The 24,809-nt window shown below is 40.4% G+C and overlaps 1 protein-coding gene and 1 pseudogene across 1 annotated transcript in view; one reads left to right on the top strand and one right to left on the bottom strand.

Moving 5' to 3' along the window:
* APPBP2 (amyloid beta precursor protein binding protein 2) overlaps nt 1–24,809 on the bottom strand; it is an 84,597-nt gene that overhangs the window by 49,711 nt on the left and 10,077 nt on the right. The window contains exons 2-3 of the mRNA XM_031011304.3: nt 7,575–7,663; nt 1,649–1,800 (exon numbers count right to left, since the gene is read on the bottom strand). Coding sequence (XP_030867164.1) covers nt 1,649–1,800; nt 7,575–7,663 — 241 coding nt within the window. The remainder of the gene's footprint in view (nt 1–1,648; nt 1,801–7,574; nt 7,664–24,809) is intronic.
* LOC134758417 (splicing factor 3B subunit 6-like) lies at nt 12,168–24,676 on the top strand (annotated as a pseudogene).

Raw genomic sequence — 24,809 nt, 5'->3', positions numbered from 1 at the left:
TGAAATGAGTTAAGACTTTGGAGGACTGTTGGGAAGGCATGATTGGTGTTGAAATGTGAGGACATGAGATTTGCGAGGGGCCAGGGCGGAATGATATGATTTGGCTGTGTCCCCACCCAAATCTCATTTTGAATTATAGTTCCCATAATTCCCACGTGTTGTGGGAGGGACCTGGTGAAAGATAACTGAATCATAGGGCCGGTTCCCCAACACTGTTTTCATGCTAGTGAATAAGTCTCATGAGAGCTGATGGTTTTATAAGGGGTTTCCCCTTTCTCTTGGCTCTCATTCTCTTGTCTGCTACCATATAAGACACGCCTTCCACCTTCTGCCATGATTGTGAAGCCTCCCCAGTCATGTGGAACTATAAGTCCATTAAATCTCTTTTTGCTTTATAAATTACCCAGTCTCGGGTATGTCTTTAACGGCAGCATGAAAACAGACTAATACAATTGTGCCACTGCACTCTAGCCTGGGTGACACAGTGAAACCCTGTCTCAAAATAAAATAATAAAACAAAATAAATAAAAAAGGTAGCAAAAACTTTAATAAGAAATTGCCTGAAACACACATCTAAACAGATTTGTGAAAACCATATAAAATTGTATACATACATTAAACAATATTTTTCTACGTGTATAGCACACAAAACATTTTTCTAACTACTTTTATATTTATCATTTATTTTTAATTTTTTTGTTTTAGAGAGGAGGTTTTGCTATGTTGCCCAGGCTGGTCTCAAACTCCTGGGCTCAAGTGATCCTGCCACCTCAGCCTTCTAAAGTGCTAGAATTACAAGTGAGAGCCGCTATGCCCAGCCTTTTTTCTTTTTTTTTTTTTTCCTGAGACAGAGTCTCCCTGTTACCCAGGCTGGAGTGCAGTGGCACAATCTAGGCTCAATGCAACCTCCACCTCCCAAGTTCAAGCAATTCTCATGCCTCATCCTCCCAAGTAGCTGGAATTACTGGCATGCGTCACCACACTCGGCTAATTTTTTATATTTTTACTAGAGACAGGATTTCGCCATGCTGGCCAGGCTGGTCTCAAACTACTGATAGTGATCCACCCACCTCAGTAACCCAAAGTGCTAGGAACTACAGGCATGAGCCACCATGCCCAGCTCTATCACATATTTTTAAGGTCTCACTATGTTGCTTTTACATTTGTTTTCACTATCCTCATAACATCCACATGAGGAAATACAGAATAACCCTCAAATTTTAGAGATGGGAAAACTGAGGCTCCGAAAGGATGAAGTTCTCTGCCACAGCCTACAGTAAGCAGGTCAAAGAGGCTGGTGGCAGCATGACATGGTAGAAAAATACATATTATGGAATCACATAGACACAGGAATCTAAACTTAGCTCTACTACTATGTGACTTGAGCCAGTTACTCAACTTTTCTGAGTCTGTTTCCTCATTTGTAAAATGCTATTAATACCATCACTTCGTTGGAATGTCATGAGGATTTAGAAAGATAGTATTTAAATGTATAGTATAATGCTTTGGCACGGGGTTAAGTGGTTCTGATGTTCTTCTCATAACCTTCTTACGTAGACTTTGGGAAAGTCCTGGAAGAATTCTTTGTTAGCAGATTTAATTCTGAGTCCATCACAGGACAAAATACTTCTGTTCTACCATTACTTACCTAAAACAAAGCCAACCTGAATGGCTTTTTCCTTTACTGCAGCATCTGATTCTGCTATATAAGAGCACCGCCTACTGAATGAGTAGGCCAAGACTGAAGCAACTTTAACACCATGATCCATCAAAGCCTGAAAACAATGATGAAGCAAATGTCTGTAAGAAAAGAAAAAGATTATTTTATAGAGTTAATTTATTTTTCTCCTTTTAGAAAGTGCTAACTGCTTCTCTTTTAAATAATAGCACTATTATTTTCCAGGATGGAATAAGATAAAAAGCATTTTGCCTTATCAATTACAAGGCCATAATTCAAAATTTAGCCTAATCTCTTCACTCAGTGGATAACTGAGTGATCCTACAACATTCAGGAAAAGTACACAATGTGTAACTTGATGACAAGGAAGGATGAAGCTAACTTTTAAAATTGGCTTTAAAAACCAAATTATAATTCACAATAAAAAGGTACATAACCCAATTTTTAAAAGGCAATGAAGATAGAAGAGTTGGTTTTTTTTTGTTTGTTTTTTTTTTTTTGAGATGGAGTCTCACTCTGTTATCCAGGCTGGAGTGCAGTGGCATGGTCTCGGCTCATTGCAACCTCCACCTCCCTGGTTCAAGCAATTCTCCTGCCTCAGCCTCCCAAGTAGCTGGAACTACGGGCGCGTGTCACCATGCCCAACTAATCTTTTTTGTATTTTTAGTAGAGACGGGCTCTCACTATGTTAGCCGGGATGCTCTCAATCTCTTGACCTTGTGATCTACCTACCTCGGCCTCCCAAAGTGCTGGGATTACAGGCGTTGAGCCACCATGCCTGGCTGATATGAAGATATTTCTCCACAAAAGATATATAAATGCCAATAAACATGAAATAAGAAGCTCAACATCATTAATGATTAGGGAAATGCAAACCAAAATCATGAGATACCCCTTTACACCCAATAGAATTTTTAAAAATATTTTATGTATGTATGTATGTATGTATGTATGTATGTATGTATGTATGTATGTATGTTTTAGAGACAAGGTCCTGCTCTGTCATCCAGGCTGGAGAGAAGTGGCATGATCATAGCTCACTGTAGCCTTGAACTGGTCTCAATTAAGATCCTCCTGCTTCAGCCTCCACAGTAGCTGGGACTATGGATGCCTGTCACTGCACCCTGCTATAATTTTTTTTGAAGTGTTGTCATGAGGTGAAAAAACAGGAACCCTCATACATTGGCGGTGGGATTATAAAATGATATGGCTTCTGTGAAAAAGTGTAGTGGTTCCTCAAAAAGTTAATCATAGGGTTACCATATTATACACCCTAGGTATATACTCAAGAGAATTGAGACTACATACACACAAAATATTGTCCAACCACATTCACAGCAGCATTATTCATAATAGCCAAAAGGTGGAAACATCTCAAATGTTCATGAACAGATGACTGGATAAGCAAAATGCAGTATTATCCTTACGATGGAAAATTATTCAGCCATAAAAAAGGAAAGTAGTACTGATGCAAGCAACAACATGAATGAACCTTAAAAACATTATGCTAAGTGTCAGTCACAAAAGACCATGTAAGAATCAACTTATATAAAATATCTAGACTAGGCAAATCCATAGAGACAGAAAGTAGATTAATGGTCAGCTAGAAACTGAGGAAAAAGTTACTGTTAACTGAGGAAATGGTCAGCCAAGAGGAAATGGAGTTGACTGTTAATGATTTCTTTTTGTGGTGACCAAATTTTCTAGAATTAGACAGTGGTGATGGTTACAAAATCTTCTGAATAGTTGAATGGTAGAATTTAAATTGGTGAATTTTACAGTGTGTGAATCACATTTCAATAGAAAAAAAACCTTTTAAACAAAATTTTAAGAGTCACTGCTTTGGGTAAAGGAAAAAAAGGTCAAATTACATGCTTTTAGTTTCACAAATACATAAAACACTTACCAAAGGATTTGGACTTGGTGAAAGATAACCTAAGAGATGAAAAAGAGGTATTCCACTAAATCTTTACAACAGCCACGTTTAAAACTACCTAGAGAGATTCAAATCCCCAAAAGCTATCCCTTCTTTAGAGTAAGGAACGTTTTTAAAAGTTTTTCTAGTCTTCTTTTACCAAAATGAGAAGTTCTTATTTATTAGATTTTTTTTTACAGCCTAACTTTAATCAACTAATCAAGAAGTTTCTCTATAATCTTAGCACACAGGCCACATTTCAAAGTTACCCTTGAACACTGAAATCATGCTGTTTACTTACTTGTTTATTTTATTTTTTTTGAGACAGAGTCTCACTCTGTCACCCAGGCTGGAGTGCTGCGGCGTGATGTTGGCTCACTGCAACCTCCGCCTCCCGGGTTCAAGTGATTCTCCTGCCTCAGCCTCCCGAGTAGCTGGGATTACAGGCATGAGCCACCACACCCAGCTAATTTTTGTATTTTTAGTAGAGACGAGATTTCACCATGTTGGCCAGGCTGGTCTTCAACTCCTGACCTCAGGTGATCCACCCACCTTGGCCTCCCAAAGTGCTGGGATTACAGGCGTGAGCCACCACGCCCAGCCGACTTACTTGTTTATTATCTTATCATCTCTCTCTAAAATACAAACTCCCTGAGGAAGGGACCTTGTGGATCCTACTCACTGCTATGGCCCCAGCATCTAAAACAGTATCTGGAAAATGTGCTATATATACACAATGGTGTACCATTTGGCCATAAAAAAGAATGAGATCCTGTCATCTGCAACAACATGGATGGAACTGTATGGTAAGTAAAAGAAGCCAGCCAAGGAAAGAACAACTTTGCATGTAGTCACTTATTTGTGGGAGCTAAAAATTAAAATAATTGCATTCATGGATATAGAGAGGAGAAGGATGGTTACCAGAGGCTGGGAAGGGTAACTGGGAGAGGGGGGCAAATGAAGATGGTTAATGGGTACAATAAAATAGAAAGAATGAATAAAATCTAGTATTTGCTAACACAACAGGATTATAGTAAAAAATAATTTAGTTCTACATTTTAATAACTGAAAGAATATAACTGGATTGCCTGTAACACAAAGGATAAATGCTTGAGGTGATGAACACCTCATTTATCTTGATGTGATTATTACACATTGCATGCTTGTATCAAAGTTATCTTATGTAACCCATAAATATATGCACCTAATATGTATGTACTATGTACCCCCAAAAACTTAAAATAAAACAGTACCTGGAACATATTAGGTACTCAGCAAGTATTTATTTAATTTGTTGAATAAATGCTAACAACTTGGTAAGATTCTTATTAGAGATCAGCAGTATTTTGTGAAACTATATTCTTATTTTCCTAGAAATGTGGGTTAGGAAATAAAATGGCAGTTAAACTTAGGGAAGAACACTAAAGAGAACAGCAAGCAGACCAGGCATGGTGGCTCACACCTGTAACCCCAGCACTTTGGGAGGCCAAGGCAGGTGGATGGCTTGAGCTCAGGAGTTTGAGACCAGCATGGGCAACATGGCGAAACCCCATCTCTACTAAAAATACTAAAAATTACCCAGGCGTGGTGGGGCATGCCTGTATTCCCAGCTACTTGGGAGTATCACCTGAGCCCTGGAAGTCGAGGCTACAGTGAGCCATGATCTTGCCACTGCACTCCAGGCTGGGTGATGGAAGTGAGACCCTGGCTCCAAAAAAAAAAGAACAGCAAGTACAATGAAAAGCTAGATCTGTAGCTACTACTACTACATGATGATACTTACAACGGGAAGATGAATTCAATCTCCCTTTCTTGAACTCAAAAAGCTAAACTACCAAAGTGTTAACTTTCCAAAGGGGATAGAAGGAGGCAGAACAAATTATCTTCTCTTTGTCACCAAGCTTCTGTTTGGGTTGTACAATTACTGCCACAATATTTTTACTATATTCTCTATGATGCTGGCAAAGACTTCTTGAGTTGTCTTAAATTGCTTTCAAATTCTACTCCTAGGTATGTATCTAATAGATATGCATACACATGTTCACCAAAAAACATTTACAAGAATGTTCAGGGCAGCAAGAGTTATAATAGCTAAAAACTGGAAACAGCCCAAATGTCCATCAATAATAGAATGAATAATACTGTATTCACATAATAAAACACCATATATATATATACAGCAACAAGAATGAACACACTGTAATTGCACATAACATAGGTGATTCTCATAAAACAATACTGGGGGGAAAAAAAGCCAGACACAAAAGGGCACAAACTGTATAATTTTATTTAATATGTTCTAAAATACATAAAATGAATCTAGTGGTTACCCTAGGGGAGGGGAAGTAGTGACTGGAAAAAGACAAGACAGGGGTTCTGGTAACAACTGCAAATAAACATAATTCATAGTGAAATAATACCAGGTATATGGAAAAACTAATTGAGACAATTTCTCAATGAAACAATTGTATAGATTTATATTGGTACTATACTTATGAGGCAAAATTATTTTATCCACTCTAAATTTTCTGATATAATCATATTTATGAAATAATTTCTAAACCACATAAGAAATTAGTCAAAAATAAACGTAACTTCATGCATTAAAAAGAGGTGTAATGGAATTTTAAAAAACAAGTAACCTAAAAATGAAATTTATGTCCCAGCACTTTGGAAGACTGAGACAAGAGGATCACTTGAGCCCAGGAGTTCGAGACCAGCCTGGGCAACACAGCAAGACCTCATCTCTACTAAAAATAAAAAAAATTAGTTGGGTGTGATAGCATGCGCCTATAGTCCCAGCTACTCAGGAGGCTGAGGTGGGAGGATGGCTTTGAGCCAAGGAGAGTTTGAGTTTGCAGTGAGCTACGAACATGCCACTGAACTCCATCCTGGCAACAGAACAAGACCGTGTCTCAAAAAAAAAAAAAATATATATATGGAAAACAGTATGACAGTTCCTCAACAAAATTGGAAATAGGAGTTGGGTGCAGTGGCATAGCGCCTTTAGTCCCAGCTAGCAGAGAGGCTGAAAAACGAGGATCCCTTGAGCCCAGGAGTTCGAGGGCAGCCTGTACAACATAGTGAAACTAAGTCTCTTAAAAAATAAACAAAAGTAGAATTACCATACAATCCAGCAATTCAACTTCTGAGTATATAACCAAAATAACTGAAGGCAGGGGCTTGAAGAGATATTTCTACACTCATGTCCACAGCAGTATTATTCACACTAGCCAAAAGGTAGAAAGAACCCAAATATCCATTGACAGATGAATAGATAAACAAAATGTGGTATATGCACACAATGGAATATAATCTAGCCATAAAAAGAAATGAAATTCTGACTTGTGCTACAACATAGATAAACCTTAAAAACATTATGCTAAATGAAATACAATACACACAAAAAGATAAACATTATAAGGATTCCACTTATATGGGAAATCAGAGAAGTCAAACTCATCTAAAGTACAATGGTGGCTACACAGGATAAGGGAAAGAGAGAATGGGGAGTTACTATTTAGTGGGTAAGGAGTTTTTGTTCACGGTAATGAAAAAGTTCTGGAAATGAATGGTGTTGATGGTTGCACAATGTGAATATACTTTTTTTTTGAGACGGAGTCTTGCTCTGTCGCCCAGGCTGGAGTGCAGTGGCGCGATCTTGGCTCACTGCAAGCTCCGCCTCCCAGGTTCACACCATTTTCCTGCCTCAGCCTCCCAAGTAGCTGGGACTAAGGCACCTACCACCACGCCCAGCTAATTTTTTGTATTTTTAGTAGAGACAGGGTTTCATCACGTTAGCCAGGAAGGTCTCGATCTGACCTCGTGATCTGCCCACCTCAGCCTCCCAAAGTGCTGGGATTACAGGCGTAAGCTACAGCACCCAGCCCACAATGTGAATATACTTAATGCCACTCAATTCGGTTAAAATGGTAAATTTTATGTTATGTATATTTTACAATTTTTTAAAAAAGAATTTACCTTTTATCCAAAGCTCTCAGTACTTTAGCAAAAACTTCCAATTCACAAAATTCACTGCCCAGTTGACATAAGCGTCCCTGTTGGTAAAGCTGAAATAAAAAACAAATGACTTAAAAATTTTGCAATTTAATTCTTGTTTTTACTTTAGTCATATTTGATAAATGTAATTTGATTAATTTCAGGAAAGATGCTTATGTTAAGAGAAATGTAACACTAACAAATTTCTACAATTCATATAAAAATATTTTAATAGTTGCATATAATCGTTACAAATTGGTATTTGTAAACCACCTAGAACAGTACCTGGAACATGGCAAGTACTACAAAGTGCTGTATAATTATGTATTTATTAAATACAGATAAAAATCATGTTAAACTGTTAACTTTTTTACTTAAACAAAACTGGAGAGTCGATGTAAAATTATCAAAATAATAGCAAAGATAATGTCCAGAAAACAGAGCTGGTCAATATGGCCACCTCAAAAATCTCAGTTCAGTCCTGGGTATAACACGTCAAAAACACACCAATAGTAGAGCATGTCAATAGTAATACAGGATGGCAGGATTTCTAATTATGCCATAATCGTTTATACATTCTGACTTTTTAGAACTACAATTTAAAATAACATTTTAAGGCTGGGCGCTGTGGTTTGATCCTGTCATTCCAGCTACTAAGGAGGCAAAGGAGGGAGTATTGCTTGAGGCCGGAGTTTGAGACAGGCCTGGGCAACACAGCAAGACCCTATTTATAAAATATAAATAAATTCGCTAGGTGTGGTGGCATGCACCTGTAGTCTCAGCTATTTGGGAGGTTGAGGCAAGGGGACTGCTTGAGCCCAGGATTTGGAGACCAGCCTGGGCAACACAGTGACACCCTGTCTCTAGAATACAGCCTGGGTGAGAGTGAGACCCTGTCTCAAAAAAATTATAAATAAATAAACAGAAAGACAAATACTATTGTCCCTCCCTGCAACCCCGCCTCAATGTCACCAAATGCTTTTTGAGACAGTCTTGCTCTGCTGCCCAGGCGATACAATACCCAAGAGTGTGTAGTGGTGCAATCTCGGCTCACTGCAACCTCTGCCTCCCGGGTTCAAGCAATCCTCCCACCTCAGCATCCTTAGTAGCTAGGATTACAGGCATGCATCACCATGCCTAATTTTTTTTTTGTATTTTTAGTAGAGACGGGGTTTCACCATGTTGGCCAGGATGGTCTTGAACTCCTGACCTCAAGACCAAATGCTTCTAAATTTACACATGCTATATAAATAATACAGTGCCTTAGAAAGCAGGATTTATTTGACTTTATATTACAGGCATTTAACAGCTCAGTTGATGAGAACATGGGTTTCATAAAGAAGACAAGGTCACTCTCCAAATGGGCCAGTTTACTTGGTGCATGGAAAACATAATAAAACCTCAGCACACTCCTGGGCACAAATCACTAGTCACAATGGAGGTCAGGTCAAATTAGGTAAATATATTAATCCAAATCCATAATGACTGCTTCAAAAAATCTATAACTGCTGGAGGGGAGAGGGGACAGGGACCACCACATGCTCACGAAGGAAAGGCAGAAATGTTATCTTCATGTAATAGTTAGACATTTATGTTAACATTAAAACCTTCAGCAGGAAAGATTTGTTATTTTTATTTATTTATTTATTTTTTAATGGTCTTACTCTGTCATCCAGGCTGCAGTATAGTGGCACAATTATAGCTCAATGCAGCACTGCAGTCTCTAACTCCTGGGCTCAAGTGATCTTCCTGCCTCAGACTCTCTGAGTGCTGGGGTTACAGGCGTGAGCCACTGCGTTCAGCCTATATTTGCTGTCCTTATAGAGGACTCTGTTTTCTGCTATAGAAAAGTAAGAGCTTCTGGGAATGCATGCTGTAAAATTCACTACTATTAACTGCTATCTTATTTACTTGACAACCAAAACAGAATAACTCAGGGAAAATAAAGCTGAGAACTTACGACCATATTCTTATAACATGGGCTTAACAAGATGATAAATTTCTGATTTGCAACAGAACAGTTACCAAAATAAATACAAACATACACTCCAAAAACACTAAGACAACAATCTTAGCTTCTTACCAAAATGACTGACTTTTCATTATCAAACTTAAGGCTTAGAATTTCTTTTTAAAAATAGAATAAACAGGCTGGGCATGGTGGCTCACGCCTGTAATCCCAGCACTTTGGGAGGCCAAGGCGGGGGGGTGGATCAGCTGAGGTCAACAGTTCGAGACCAGACTGGCCAACATGGAGAAATCCTGTCTCTACTAAAAATATAAAAATTAAACAGGCCATGGTGGCAGGCACCTGTAATCCCAGCTACTCGGGAGGCTGGGAGAGAATCGCTTGAACTCGTAAGACAGAGGTTGCAAGGAGCCAAGATCGCGCCACTGCACTCCAGCCTGGGTGACGGAGCAAAACTCTGTCTCAAAAAAAACAAAAAAAGAATAAACAAAAACAAGTTATACAACTACTTTGCCTAAAAACAACATTTAATGTTATCTTACAATTCACTGTATTCCTTTAATGACTGAAACTGGTGTATCCTACTAAATGAGAGTCTATATTTGATATTTGGCTGTTTAAATTTTCTTTTTTCTTTTTTTTTTTTTTTGGGACAGAGTCTCTCACTCTGTCACCAGGCTGGAGTGCAGTGGCATGATCTCAGCTCACTGCAACCTCCACCTCCTGGGTTCAAGCGATTCTTCTGCCTCAGCCTCCCGAATAGCCTGGACTACAGGCGTGGGACACCACGCCCAGGTAATTTTTGTATTTTTAGTGGCGACAAGGTTTCAACATGTTAGCCAGGATGGTCTCGATTTCTTGACCTCATGATCCGCCCGCCTCAGCCTTCCAAAGTGCTGGGATTACAGGCATGAGTTTCTCTAGCTAAAATGCGCTCACATTTAAATTGTCGGGAAAGGGTAATTTGTTTCAACTCATCCTTACCAAGTTTATCTAAAAAACGCAAAGTAATTTTTTTTTTTTTTTGAGACAGAGTTTTGCTCTCGTTGCCCAGGCTGGAGTACGGTGGCGTGACCTTGACTCACTGCAACCTCCACCTCTCAGGTTCAAGTGATTCCCTTGCTTCAGCCTCTGGAGTAGCTGGGATTACAGGCACCCGCCACCACGCCCAGCTAATTTTTCTATTTTTAGTAGAGATGGGGTTTCACCATGTTGGCCAGGCTGGTCTTGAACTCCTGACCTCAGGTGATCCGCCTGCCTTAGCCTCCCAATGTGCTGGGATTATAGGTGTCTGCCACCGTGCCCGGCCTGAAATTAAGACATTTTATGAATTAAAGGGGTTTTTGGATACCAATCCAGAATAAAAATAACTTCTAATCATACAGAGATCTTTTATGTGTCAGGCACTGTTGTCAGTGCTTTTCATAAATTATTCATTTTATCCTTTTACAGATGAGGAAACTGTAACCTTCTCAAAATCATATAATTAGGATGGGCAAAGCAGGAATCTGACCCAGGCAGTCTGTCCCTACATCCATGTTCTTAACAACTTACCCTATATTGCCTCTTGAAGATAATATAAAAGGAAATTTTTAAAAGTATTAAATGGACAATTTAAAATATTTTTACAGAAATGATAGAAGATTTAAAGGTTAATCCCCTCATAGATTCAAACATCTTATGAAACAGAGCTTAGAAGAGAGGAAACTGATACTTTTTGTTCCGGTAATGATTCTCATATAAGATTTTTAAAACTTATTTTAGTTCATTACAGTGTTTATATTATGTACCCGTAGCATAATGAAGCTATTAAAGGGCTATATCAACTACTTTTAGCTGTTCGTACCTTAAAGAAAGGGAAAACAAGCTTATTTCTAGAAGTAGGCAAATTATCTCCCACCAGATATAAAAACAGATAATAAAATACAATTAAAACAGTATTATACAGTTATGAAGACAGACCAACCAACAGAACAAAATGCAAAGTGCAAAAACAGACCTTAATGTATATAAATACCAACGTATGACAAAAGAAGCATTTTAAGATCACTGAGGAAAGAAAAAAATTACTTAAGAGTGCATAAAAACGGGTAAACAAAGATGCCTACCTGATAAAATGTAACAAAAAGGAATTCCAGATTTATCGAAGTTTTAAATGGTAAAAAATTATATCATAGCAGTATTAAAAGCTACCTGCTAACATTGCTTTCCTAAGCATCACATCACATAAAATTCAAGATCAGCCTGGCCAACATGGCGAAACCCTGACTATACCAAAAATATAAAAATCAGCCCGGCATGGTTGCGTGTCCCAGCTACTTGGGAAGCTGAGGCATAAGAATTGCTCAAAGTCAGGAGGCGGAGGTTGCAATAAGCTGATATCGCGCACTGCACTCCAGCCTGGGTGACACTGAGACTCTGTCTCAAAAACAACCAACCAACCAAAAAACACCTATGTTCTAAGAAAAACCGAAGGCACATAATTGCATGCACACACTCACACATATCAATGAAACCTGTGCATCTCATTCATGTTTGGAACTTTCTCAGAGAGTCTTTAAATAGCCAAAACTTCAGAAATGAAAAGGGGCTGTTATCAAGGAAAAATGGCCATGTTATATGAAGTGAACAAGTTCCTGAAACGTGTAATAAAATTCCACTTTGGCTTCTAAATTGTATATCTACATTATATATGCATCCATATAAAAATCTGAAATAATACAATGCTTATATATATGGTATAGGATTTATATCTCAAATATTTCACCTAGATTACTGTAAAGGTTTGATAGAATTAGTCTCTCCATTACCACTCTTGTCTCCCTCAAAATTACAGTCCACACAGTAACCAGAATAATCTTGTAAAAAAGTAACTCATATCATGCCATTCTCTTGTTTAAAATCTTTATTTAAATGGCACCCCCGATGTAGAACATAATCCAAAATCTTTTCTTTTTGAGATGGAGTCTCGCTCTGTCGCCTAGGTTGGAGTGCAGTGGCACAATCTTGGCTCACTGCAAGCTCCGCCTCCCGGGTTCACGCCATTCTCCTGCCTCAGCCTCCAAAGTAGCTGGGACTACAAGCGCCCGCCACCATGGCTAGCTCATTTTTTGTATTTTTAGTAGAGACAGGGTTTCACGGTGTTAGCCAGGATAGTTTCGATCTCCTGACCTTGTGATCCGCCCACCGTGGCCTCCCAAAGTGCTGGGATTAGAGGTGTGAGCCATCGCGCCTGGCCCATAATCCAAAATCTTTATTAATGTTACCTCTGAGATCCTAAAAGCCACCTGACCCCTGCGGTTTTTTTTTTTTTTTTTTTTTTTGAGATGGAGTTTCACTCTTGTCGCCCAGGCTGGAGTGTAGTGGTGCCACTTGGGCTCACTACCTCTGCCTCCCAGGTTCAAGCAATTCTCATGCCTCAGTGTCTTGAGTAGCTGGGATTACAGGCACCTGCCACCATGCCCAGCTAATTTCTGTATTTTTAGTAGAGATGGGGTTTCACCATGTTGGCCAGGCTGTTCTCGAACTCCTGACCTAGGTGATCCACCTGCCTCGGCCTCCCAAAGTGCTGGGACTACAGGTGTGAGCCACCATGCCTGGCCTTTCTTTTTTTTTTCTCCCTGGGAGACAGTCTGGCCTCTGTCTCACAAGCTGGAGGGCAGTGGCATGATCATGACTCACTGGAGCCTCAATCTCCTTCCTGGGCTCAAGCAATGCACCCACCTCAGCCCCAGATAGTAGCTGGTACTACAGGCGTGCACAACCATGCCTGGCTAATTTTTCCATTTTTTCTGTAGAGACGGGGTCACACTATGTTGCCTAGCCTGGTGTACAAACTCTTGGGCTCAAGTGATACTCCCACCTAGGCCTCCCAAAGTGCTGGGATTACCGGCCTGAGCCACTGCCCCTGGCCTTGACGCCTGCCGATATATCTGACCTCATCGTTTACTATTGTTTCTCCCTGTCTCCTACACTCCTGCCACCTTAGCTTTCTTTTGGCTCATAACTTTTGCACACATATGCTACTACCTCTACATGAAGCACTGGTAACATGATTCTTTGCCTGGTTAGTTTATAACTCATCCAAATCCTCTCAACTACACTATGTCACTTCCTCACAGAGCTCTTCCCCTGACTCAGCAATCTAAATTCTATGTCCTGTTAAACTTTCTCATGACACACTGTTTTTTTTTACCTCCACAGTAGCATTAAGACATGCATGCATTCACTTAAACAGTCATTTGTTAAATATATTATTCCATCACACTCTACATTCTATGAGGTGACTACAGTCACCACTATATTCCCAATACCTAGCACAGTGCCTAGTACAAGATATACATTCAATATTTTCTTTTTTTAAAAAAATATTTTCACCCGGGCGCGGTGGCTCATGCCTGTAATGCCAGCACTTTGGGAGGCCGAGGTGGGCAGATCACGAGGTCAAGAGATCGAGACCATCCTGGCCAACATGGTGAAACCCCGTTTCTACTAAAAATACAAAAATTAGCTGGGCATGGTGGCGGATGCCTGTAGTCCCAGCTGCTCGGGAAGCTGAGGCAGGAGAATCTCTTGAACCTGGGAGGCAGAGGTTGCAGTGAGCTGAAATCACGCCACTGCACTCCAGCCTGGCGACAGAGCGAGACTCCATCTCAAAAAAAAAAAATTTTTTTCTTTCCTCTCTTTTCAAAAATTTTAGATTCAGGGGTACATTTGCAGGCTTGTTACACGGTTATATTGCATAATGCTGGGGTGTGGGCTTCAACTGAACCCATACCCAAGTAGCGAAACAGTACCCAGTAAGTAGTTTTTCAATCCTTGCCCCATTAAATATTTTTCTTTTTTCTTTTTTTTTTTGAGACAGAGTCTCATTCCATCACCCAAGCTAGAGTGCAGTGGCAAAATCTTGACTCACTTCAACCTCCGCCTCCTGGGTTCAAGTGGTTCTCGTGCCTCAGTCTCCCAAATAGCTGGGATTAAAGGCGTGTACCACCATGCCCGGCTAATTTTTATACTTTTAGTAGAGATGGGATTTTGCCATGCTGGCCAGGCTGGTCTAGAACTCCTGACCTCACGTGAGCTGCCTACCTCAGCCTCCCAAAGTGCTGGGATTACAAGCATGAGCCACAATGCCTGGCCCCCTTAAATATTTTCTAAATGAATAACCCAAATTGGTACTTACTTACTTTGGATGGAACTCAGAACCTCAGAAGACACAAAAAAATTCAAGACACAGTCTCTACTCTGGAGTTTATAATTAGGGAATCAATTATTTAGTATTGTTATTATATTACATCCTTATTTACTGAAATTATCGAGATTAATCCGGTTGGTAAATTTGATACTTTGGGAAAAACCTCACTTTCACACAGTTGACTACTGCCTCTCCAATCAGACTATAAGCACCTTTCATTTTCATGTTTTTGAATCAGGGTCTCACTGTCACCTTGGCTGGAGTGCAGTGGCGTGATCATAGCTCACTGCAGCCTCCAACTCCTGGGCTCAAGCGATTCTCCCACCTCAACCTCCCAAGTAGCTACAACTAAAGACACACCCTGCTACACCCAGCCAAGTTGTTTCTTTTTTTTCCTTCTTTTTTTTTTTTGGAGACAGGGTCTCACTCTGCCACCCAGGCTGGAGTGCAGCAATGAAATCCCAGCTCACTGCAGCCTCCGCTTCCTGGGCTCAAGCGATTCTCCAGCCTCAGCCTCCGGAGTAGCTGGGACTACAGGTGCGAGCCACCAATGCCTGGCTAATTTGTGTAGTTTTTGGTAGAACTGTTCTCTGATTTAAAAAAATTTAGAATCTTTCAGAACAGAAAAATAATGTTCACAGATTATATGATGAAGGTAGGCAAACTGCTTTAAGAATACAGATAAAATATCCACTCCAAGAACTTCAGATGCAGAGGAATTGCTAGTAACACTTCTAGCAATATGGCACATAACAGCACTGACAAAGATGCTAACCTTTCAACCCTTTTTCGGACACAGAAAGGCTGGATATATATTAAAAAAAATCACAAAATAACTTTTGGATAAATAGCTAAATTGAAACCAAGCATAGAAACTCCACAGTTGCCAAAAATTAAGAAAACACAAACTTGAAAGCAGCTAGGAAAGAAGGAAAACAGAGTAGTTTATACCTCTGAATGGTTTCAAGCTAGAGTATCAAAGACCAGAAAGGAGCTGAGGCAGCATATCCTGTAAGCAAAGAGACCTGGAGATTAACTACCTGCCTAAAGAAGTCTAGAACATCTCCTCTAGCCTTAGCAGTCTCCTATGAAAAACTGAAACCTCCAGTCCAGGACACACATGGGTACCTAGTCCAAATTGACACTACCGAGATGATTTACAGACCCCAAACTCAGAATCTGGCATTAAAAACTAGCCTGAAACCAGTGAAACCCATGAAGTCTCCAGACAGACAAATGCAAAAACACCCAGGTGTTTCTGAGGGGAGATGAAAATGCTGTATATACTGATCAGCAAAATCTAGACTTCAGGAAACTCTTTAAAGTCTACAGGACAAACAAATGTGTTTCTTAACAAGTAAATTGCAAAGAAAATAAAACAGAAGGAAAGGTAAACTATAGATCAAGAGAGACTCAAGAGGTGTATCAAGAAAATGCTAACATGTGGAACTTACCTGCATCCTGATCCAAACAAGCAAACTATAAAAATATACACATTTGAGTCCAGGCGTGGTGGCTCATGGCCGTAATCCCAGCACTTTGGGAGGCTGAGGCAGGTGGATCACAAGGTCAGGAGTTCAAGACAAACTTGGCCAGCATGGTGAAACCCCGTCTCTAATAAAAATACAAAAATTGGCCAGGCATGGTGGTGTGTGCCTGTAGTCCCAGCTACCAGGAGGCTAAGGCAGGAGAATTGCTTGAACCTGGGAGGCGAAGGTTGTAGTGAGCCAAGATTGCGCCACTGCACTCCAACCTGGGCGACAGAGTGAGACTCCGTCTCAAAAAAAAAAAAAAAAAAGTTTGAAACTACTGAAAATTTGAACAGTGACTGCACATTTAAGAACATTAAGGAATTACTGTTCATTTTCCTCAGGTGTTATAATAGTGTGGTAGTTACTAAAATATTTCTAGATGAAATTACCTGGCCAGGTGTGGTGGCTCACGCCTGTAATCCCAGCACTTTAGGAGGCCTAGGCAGGCGGATCACCTGAGGTTGGGAGTTTGAGACCAGCCTGACTAACATAGAAAAACCCCATCTCTACTAAAAATACAAAATTAGCCGGGCGTGGTGGCACATGCCTGTAATCGCAGCTACCCGGAGGGCTAAGGCAGGAGAATTGCTTGAACCCAGGAGGTGGAGGTTGTGGTGAGCTGAGATTGCACCACTGCACTCCAGCCTGGGCAACAACAGTGAAACTCCATCTCAAAAAACACAAAAAACAACAACAAAGAAATCATCTGATGTCTAGATTTGCTTCCAAATATCACATGAAAGGGGAAAGTGAATGGGAGAACAGATTCAGTAACAAGACTGGCCAGAATCGATAATTGTTAAAGCTAGGTGATAGACATAGGAATCCATTATTCTATTTCTGTATGTATTTAATTTTTTAAAAAAGAAAGTCTTGTAAATGTATCCTTTACCTCTAACATAAAAGAATATGTTTCATTTAACAAACATGAGTTATCGTCACTTACATGATTCATTTATTATTATCCTCTGATCTCAAAACTCATCTGAAGGCTAGCACAGTGGCTCACACCTGTAATCCCAGCAATTTGGCAAGCCGAGACAAGAGGATTGCTTGAGACCAGGAGTTTGAGACCAGCCTGGGCAATGTAGCAAGACCCCCAACTCCACAAAAAATAAAAAATTAGCCAGACGTGGTAGTACATATCTGTAGTCTGAACTACTTGGGTGGCTGAGGTGGAAGGATCACTTGAGCCCTGAAGGTCGAGGCTGCAGTGAGTCATGATTATACCACTGGACTCCAGCCTGGACAACACAGCAAAATCCTGTCTCAAAACAAATAATTTTAAAAAGTAAAAAACTCATCTGATGTTGGGCATGGTGGGTCACACCTGTAATCCCAGCACTCTGGGAGGCCAAGGTGGGAGGATTGCTTGAGCCCAGGAGTTTAAGGCCAGCCTGGACAACATAGGGAGACCCCCATCGCTACAAAAAATAAAAAAATTGGCCAAGCATGGTGGCGTGTGCCCCAGGTACTTGGGAGGCTGAGGTGGGAGGTCTGCCTGAGCCTGGGAGGTTGAGGCCGCAGTGAGCCATAATTGCTCCACTACACCAGAGCCTGGGCGACAAAGTGAGATCCTGTTTCTGGGGAAAAAAAAATCATCTGAAATGTACTCTGAAAAACATTATATTAGAATATTGATATTCCTTTTCTTTGTACTTTATACCTTACATTTAATGTCCTTTATCTGTTGCTTCGTTAAAGTGTCATTTCAGATAATATTCAAATAAAAGGGCAACCCTTTACTAAAACTTAAATATGCTGTCCATTTATGATGATGATGTCACTAGGTCAATCATCCATGAAACAAGAAATTAAGAGTTTTTCCCCCCAATGGTTAAAAGAATGAACTTATGTGTATTTACCCAGATGCTCCAACTCTATACCTCACTTTATAGGAAAATGGCATAATTTTCAAGATAGTATGATTTTGTTAGTGGTAGGAGATGTTACCACAGCACAAATGGAAGTTCAAAACAAAAATCTAGTTAGATGTAAGGCCTAGTCAGTGATAACCAGTCATACATAACACAATATATACCAGCAATCTCTACATTTGGGATAAGTCTCTCAGCTTCTCTTCTTGAAGTTTCGCTACCAATATGTGGTGAAAATCAGAAGTGTTTCCATGAGACAAAAGGAGAGGGCAGTATAGCTATAAGAGAACACTTTCTGCCGGGCGCGGTGGCTCACGCCTGTAATCCCAGCACTCTGGGAAGCCGAGGTGGGTGGATCATGAGGTCAGGAGATCGAGACCATCCTGGCCAACATGGTGAAACCCCGTCTCTACTAAAAATACAAAAATTAGCTGGGCGTGGTGTTGTGTGCCTGTAATCCTAGCTACTCAGCAGACTGAGGCAGGAGAAACACTTGAACTCGGAAGGCAGAGGTTGCGGTGAGCCGAGATCGCATCACTGTATTCCAGCCTGGCGACAGAGCAAGACTCCATCGGAAAAAAAAAAAAAGAAAAAGAAAAAAGAAAACACTTCCTGTCTCTATAAGAAAACTCATTCTGTATTCTAGATAACCAACTGTAAAACACTTGTTTCCTCTGATTTCAGCATTTATGTTTTTAAAAACATTAGAAAATGCAGGGAATTTCAAAAATAATTGCTGATTTTTACCATCTACAGAGGAAAATCACTGTCAACATAATGGCACACTTCTTTTCAGTTCTCCTTTTCTTATTGATTTGCAAGAGTTTTGAATATGCTTAATAAACTTTAATCCTCTATTATATAAAGATATATTTTTTCCCACTACACATTTTTAAAATTTTTAACTTGGTTCTAAGAACTGTTCTGGGGATTCTGATTAAGTTCACACTGAATACATAGATTCTGGGAAAAGTTACATCTTTAAAACCCCAAATCTTCCAATCTAGGAACAAAATATTGGCTCTTCTACATTTACTGAAGACTTTTGGGTGTCTTTTTGGTCTCACTCCTTGAGGTGTTTTTTTATTATTATTATTATTTTTTTGAGATGGAGTCTCGCTCTGTCACCCAGGCTGGAGTACAGTGGCCCAATCTCGGCTCACTGCAAGCTCTGCCTCCCGGGTTCAAGCCATTCTCCTGCCTCAGCCTCCCGAGTAGCTGGGACTACAAGCGCCCACCACCACGCCCAGCTAATTTTTTGTATTTTTTAGTAGAGACGGGGTTTCACCGTGTTAGCCAGGATGGTGTCGCTCTCCTGACCTCGTGATCCGCCCGCCTCGGCCTCCCAAAGAGGTGTTTTATTATTTTGAGTCAGATATAATCCTTCCTATATTGCATACAGAAAAATTGAATTTTTAATTATAAACGTGTAATCAGCCCCTTTACTGAATTATCTTACTGCTATAGTTTTTCAGTTGACTTTGCTGGCTTTTTACTTATTTTAACAGTACTGGTTAGCACCTCAAGAATGTTGAATAGGGCTGGGTGCGGTGGCTCACACCTGTAATCCCAACACTTTGGGAGGCTGAGGCGGGAGGATCACGAGGTCAGAAGTTCGAGACCAGACTGGCCAACATAGTGAAACCCCATCTCTACTAAAAATACAAAAAATAGTCGGGTGTGATGGCACGCACCTGTAGTCCCAGCTACTCAGGAGGCTGAGGCAGGAGAATCATTTGAACCCAGGAGGTGGAGGTTGCAGTGAGCCGAGACTGCACCATTACACTCCAGCCTAGGCAACAGAGTGAGACTCCATCTAAAAAAAAAAAAAAAAAAAAAAAAAAAAGGAAAAGAAAAGAAACGACAAAAAAAAAGAATGCTGAATATCTAGTATACAGTTTCAGAAATAAGTCTGAAAGTCTTCACTTAGAAAAAAAATTTTTTTTTCTTTTTTCTTTTTTTTTTTTGGCCCCGGGAAGTCTATTCAAAAGGGAACGCTACATGGTCGCATCTTGGCGTGAGACAGCGCTATTCCGTGGGTGCTATAACAGGTTCCAGCAGTACTTGGGTGTTGATGTCCCACCCCTGACGCTGTGCAGTGCCTGAAACCCAGCGAGCTCGGAAGGTGTCCAGAAGAATTTCAGTATTTGCTACAGTAACCTCATCAGCCTGCCAAGACAGCAGTGCAAGCGGCCAAGAGGGCGAGCATTCGACTTCCACCTGAAGTAAATCGGATATTGTATATAAGAAATTTGCCATACACAATCACAGCTGAATCAATGTATATTTGGGAAATATGGACCTATTCATCAAATCAGAGTGGAGAACACACCTGAAACTAGAGGAACAGCTTATGTGGTCTATGAAGACATCTTTGTTGCCAAGAATGCTTGTGATCACCTATCGGGATTCAATTTTTGTGACAGATAACTTGTGGTTTTGTACTATAATGCCAACAGGGCATTTCAGAAGATGGACACGAAGAAGGAGGAACAGCTGAAGCTTCTCACAGAGAAATATGGTTGTCAAGATAGATCCACCAAAATCAATGTTTTCTACATTTTTATTTTGAGGGCGGGCGCGGTGGCTCACATATGTAATCCCAGCACTTTGAGAGACCAAAGCGGGAGGATCACCTGAGGTCAGGAGTTCGAGACCAGCCTGGCTAACATGGTGAAACCCCATTTCTACTAAAAATACAAAAAATTAGCCGGGCGTGGTGGCGGGCGCCTGTAATCCCAGCTGCTCGGGAGGCTGAGGCAGGAGAATCACTTGAACCTGGGAAGCAGAGGTTGCAGATGCCACTGCACTCCAGCTTGGGCAAGAAGAATGAAACTCCATCTCAGAAAAAAAAAAGAAAATAGAGCATATATGTACAAAGTAAAAAGCAACTGCGATCCTACCCCTGGAGTAAACACCATTAAAATTTTGTTGTGTTCCCCTATATTCTTCTTTCAATGCAAACACATATACATATTTTCCCCACATTAAAAAAAAAAAAAAAAAAACAGCCAGGCATGGTGGCTCATGCCATTATAATCCCAACACTTTGAAAGGCTGTGGCAGGAAGATCACTTGAACCCGGGAGTTCAACACCAGCCTGAACAATGTGGCAAAATCTCATCTCTACAAAAAATACAAAAATTAGCTGAGCATGCAGTACACACCTGTAAGTCCCAGCTACTAGGCAGGATCACTTGAGCCTACGAGGTGGAGGTTGTAGTAAGTGGTGATTGCACCACTGCATTCCAGCCTGGGTAACAGAGCAAGACCCTGTCTCAAAACAAACAAACAAAAAACCCACAATGGAGGCTAGGCAAGATGGCTCATACCTATAATACCAGCACTTTAGGAAGCCAAGGCAGGAAGACCGCCTAATGCCAGGAATTCAAGACCAGCCTGGGCAACAGAGCCAGACCCCGTTTCTACCAAAAAAACAAAAACAAAACACACACATAAGATGATTCTATTCATACTACTTTGTAACAAACTTTTTATTCTCCCTACTTGCTCTATGTTCTGGCATCTCTAGTATATATAGAATACTCATTCTTTATAAATGCACTATGATATTCCATTCCTGATTAGCATATGGTTGTTTTCAATTTTTGCCATCATAAACAATGCTGTTTATGAACAAACACTGAATATCCTCTAATAGGATTTTCCACACATTCAACAAATATTCCTGGAGGAAAAATTCTTTAAATTGTATTGTTGGTTAAAGGGTATGAGTGATTTGAATTTTTAAAGCATGACAATCTGACAGGTGAAGGCTGATGTTATTTTAAAACTTTTCTTTTTTTTTGAGGCAGGGTCTCACTCTGTCGCCCAGGCTGGGGTGCAGTAGTGCAATCTCAGCTCATTGCAACTGCCACCTCCCAGGTTCAAGTGATTCTTCTGCCTTAGCCTCCCAAGTAGCTGGGATTACAGGTATCTGCCACCATGCCCAGCTAATTTTTGTATGTTTAGTAGAGACGGGGTTTCACTATGTTGTCCAGGCTGGTGTCGAATTCCTGACCTCAAGTAATCCACCCACCTCGGCCTCCCAAAGTGCTGGGATTACAGGCATGAACCACTGCGCCTGGCCTATTTTAAATTTTTTTTTTTTTTTTTTTGAGACAGAGTCTCACCCTGTCACCCAGGATGGAGTGCAGTGGCACGATCTCGGCTCACTGCAACCTCCACCTCCTGGGTTCAAGCAGATCTCCTGCCTCAGCCTTTCAAGTAGCTGGGATTATAGGCACCAGCCACCATGCCTAATTTTTGTACTTTTAGTAGAGACGGGGTTTCACCATGTTGGCAAGGCTGGTCTCCAACTCCTGAACTCAGGTGATCCACCTACCCTGGCCTTCCAAAGTGCTGGGATTACAGGCATGAGCCACCACGCCCAGCCTATTTTAACATTTTTAAATCAAAGTATAACATGCATACAGAAGAGTGCACAACTCATATTTTAAATGTGAAGCTTGATAAATTTTTCACTTGTAACCAGCATCCAGATAATAACAAAGTATAACCAGAATCTCAGAAGCCTCCCCTCATATCTGTCCCTGCATCGTCACTACTGTCCAAGAATAGCGTCTCCTAACTTCCAACAACTAAATTTTGCCTGTTTTGAACTTCATATAAATGAGATCATATATTACACATCCAGTTTCCAAACTGTGCACCAAGGTGCCCTGAGGCACTGCTAGATATTCTTAATTTGAGAGAAACAACATTCAGCATCTGCAATGCACTATACCAACTACTAGACTGGTATACTACATTGCTTTCAATGACATCTTTATGAAGCTGTGTTTTCAGTGGTTGCTGTGATAAAAAGAGTAATATGCAAAATAAGGAACATCAGATGAAGCTGGGCGCAGTGGCTCACGCCTGTAATCCCAACATTCTGGGAGGCTGAGACAGGCAGATCACTTGAGGTCAGGAGTTGGAGACCAGCTTGGCCAACATGGTGAAAACCCGTCTCTACCAAAAATATAAAAAATTAGCCAGGTGTGGTGACACGCACCTGTAATCCCAGCTACTGGGGAGGCTGAGGCAGAACTGCTTGAACCCAGAAGGCAGAGGTTGCAGTGAGCAGAGATCATGCCACTGCACTCCTGCCTCGGAGGAAGAGTGAGACTCCCTCTCAAAAAAAAAAAAAAACAAAAAACCAGATGAGAGTGGTGGTATCCAATCTGATTCCAAGGTTTGAGACGCTGTACAGTGCCCAATAAACAAACATCCCATTAGTTAATGTGGTTGTCTAAGAATGAAAGTTTTTTTCGTTCAATTTTTGTGCATTTTAAGAAACAGATCTTAAGTTGTTAGGACATAAATAATATGAAGTTTTTTGAATCTAACTACTTAATAAACAGAACTGTCAGGTATTTCTTTTGGCCTGGGGTTGCCATGAACCAAGGGTTATAAAGGGAGAAAGTTTAGGAACCTCTGGTATATATTCCTGTGACTGGTTTATTTCACTCATTATCATTTGTAAGATTCATTCATATTATTTCAAGTAGTTGTTGTTCATTCATTTTCATTGTGTAATATTCTACTACGTGACTATCCCACTATTTATTAATATTCTTCTATTGATGGGTATTTGGACAGTTTCCACCTTTGGGCTATTATGAATAGCAGTGCTATGAACATTCATAAGTGTATATTATCTTGAAGTAGCATTACTGGGTTACAGGGTATGTTTATGTTCAGTTTTAGTAGATAATGCTGCTTTTCCAAAATGGCATATCAACTTATATTCCCATTAACAATGTATGAGAGTTTTTTATTTCTCCATATTCTTGCTAACATTTTCATTGAGTCACTGTGATGGGTGTACAGTAAAACAGTACTTCTCTGAAGACAAAATAACGTTGAGTTTCTTTCTAAATGTTTGGCCTTTTGAATAGTCTCTTTTGGGATGCCTATTCAAATTCTCTTCAAAAAACAAACAAACAAAAAACTGAGTATTTTTCTCGCTGTGTCGCCCAGCCTGGAGTGCAATGGCACGATCTCAGCTCGCTGCAGCCTCCATCTCCTGGGTCCAAGCAATTCTCCTGCCTCAGACTCCCAAGTAGTTGGGATTACAAGTGTCTGTCACCATGCCTGGCTAATTTTTTTTATTTTTAGTGGAGATGGGGTTTCACCATGTTGGCCAGGCTGGTCTTGAACTCCTGACCTCAGGTGATCCCCTGCCTTGGCCTCTCAAAGTGCTGGGATTACAGGCGTGAGCCACCATGCTGGGCCTTTTCTCTGCTATTAATGTACAGTTCTTTAGGTGTACAATGAGTCCTTTGTCAGATACAGGTACTGCAAATATCTTCTCCCACTCTGTGGCTTGACTCTTCACTTGCTTAATGATATCTTTTGATGAGATGTTCTTGATCTTAATATAGCACCAATTTATCACACTTCCTTTATATTTAACCACTTTGAGATCCAAATTAATCTTTGCTGACATAAAATTTTTTTCTAAAAAACTTTTTTCATATTTAGATCAGCAATTTATCTGGAAATGACTTTTGTGTGTGGTGTGAGGTAAAGTCAAGATACTTTCCTCCCTGATACAGAAATTAACCAATACCATTAATTTGACTTTCCTTTCCCTATCATAGTGCTGTCTCACTTTTATCATAATACACGTGATAGTAT

This window comes from Gorilla gorilla, chromosome 4, assembly GCF_029281585.2.
Source record: "Gorilla gorilla gorilla isolate KB3781 chromosome 4, NHGRI_mGorGor1-v2.1_pri, whole genome shotgun sequence".
Classification (NCBI taxonomy): domain Eukaryota; kingdom Metazoa; phylum Chordata; class Mammalia; order Primates; family Hominidae; genus Gorilla; species Gorilla gorilla.
This window is presented reverse-complemented; position numbering and strand designations above follow the sequence as displayed.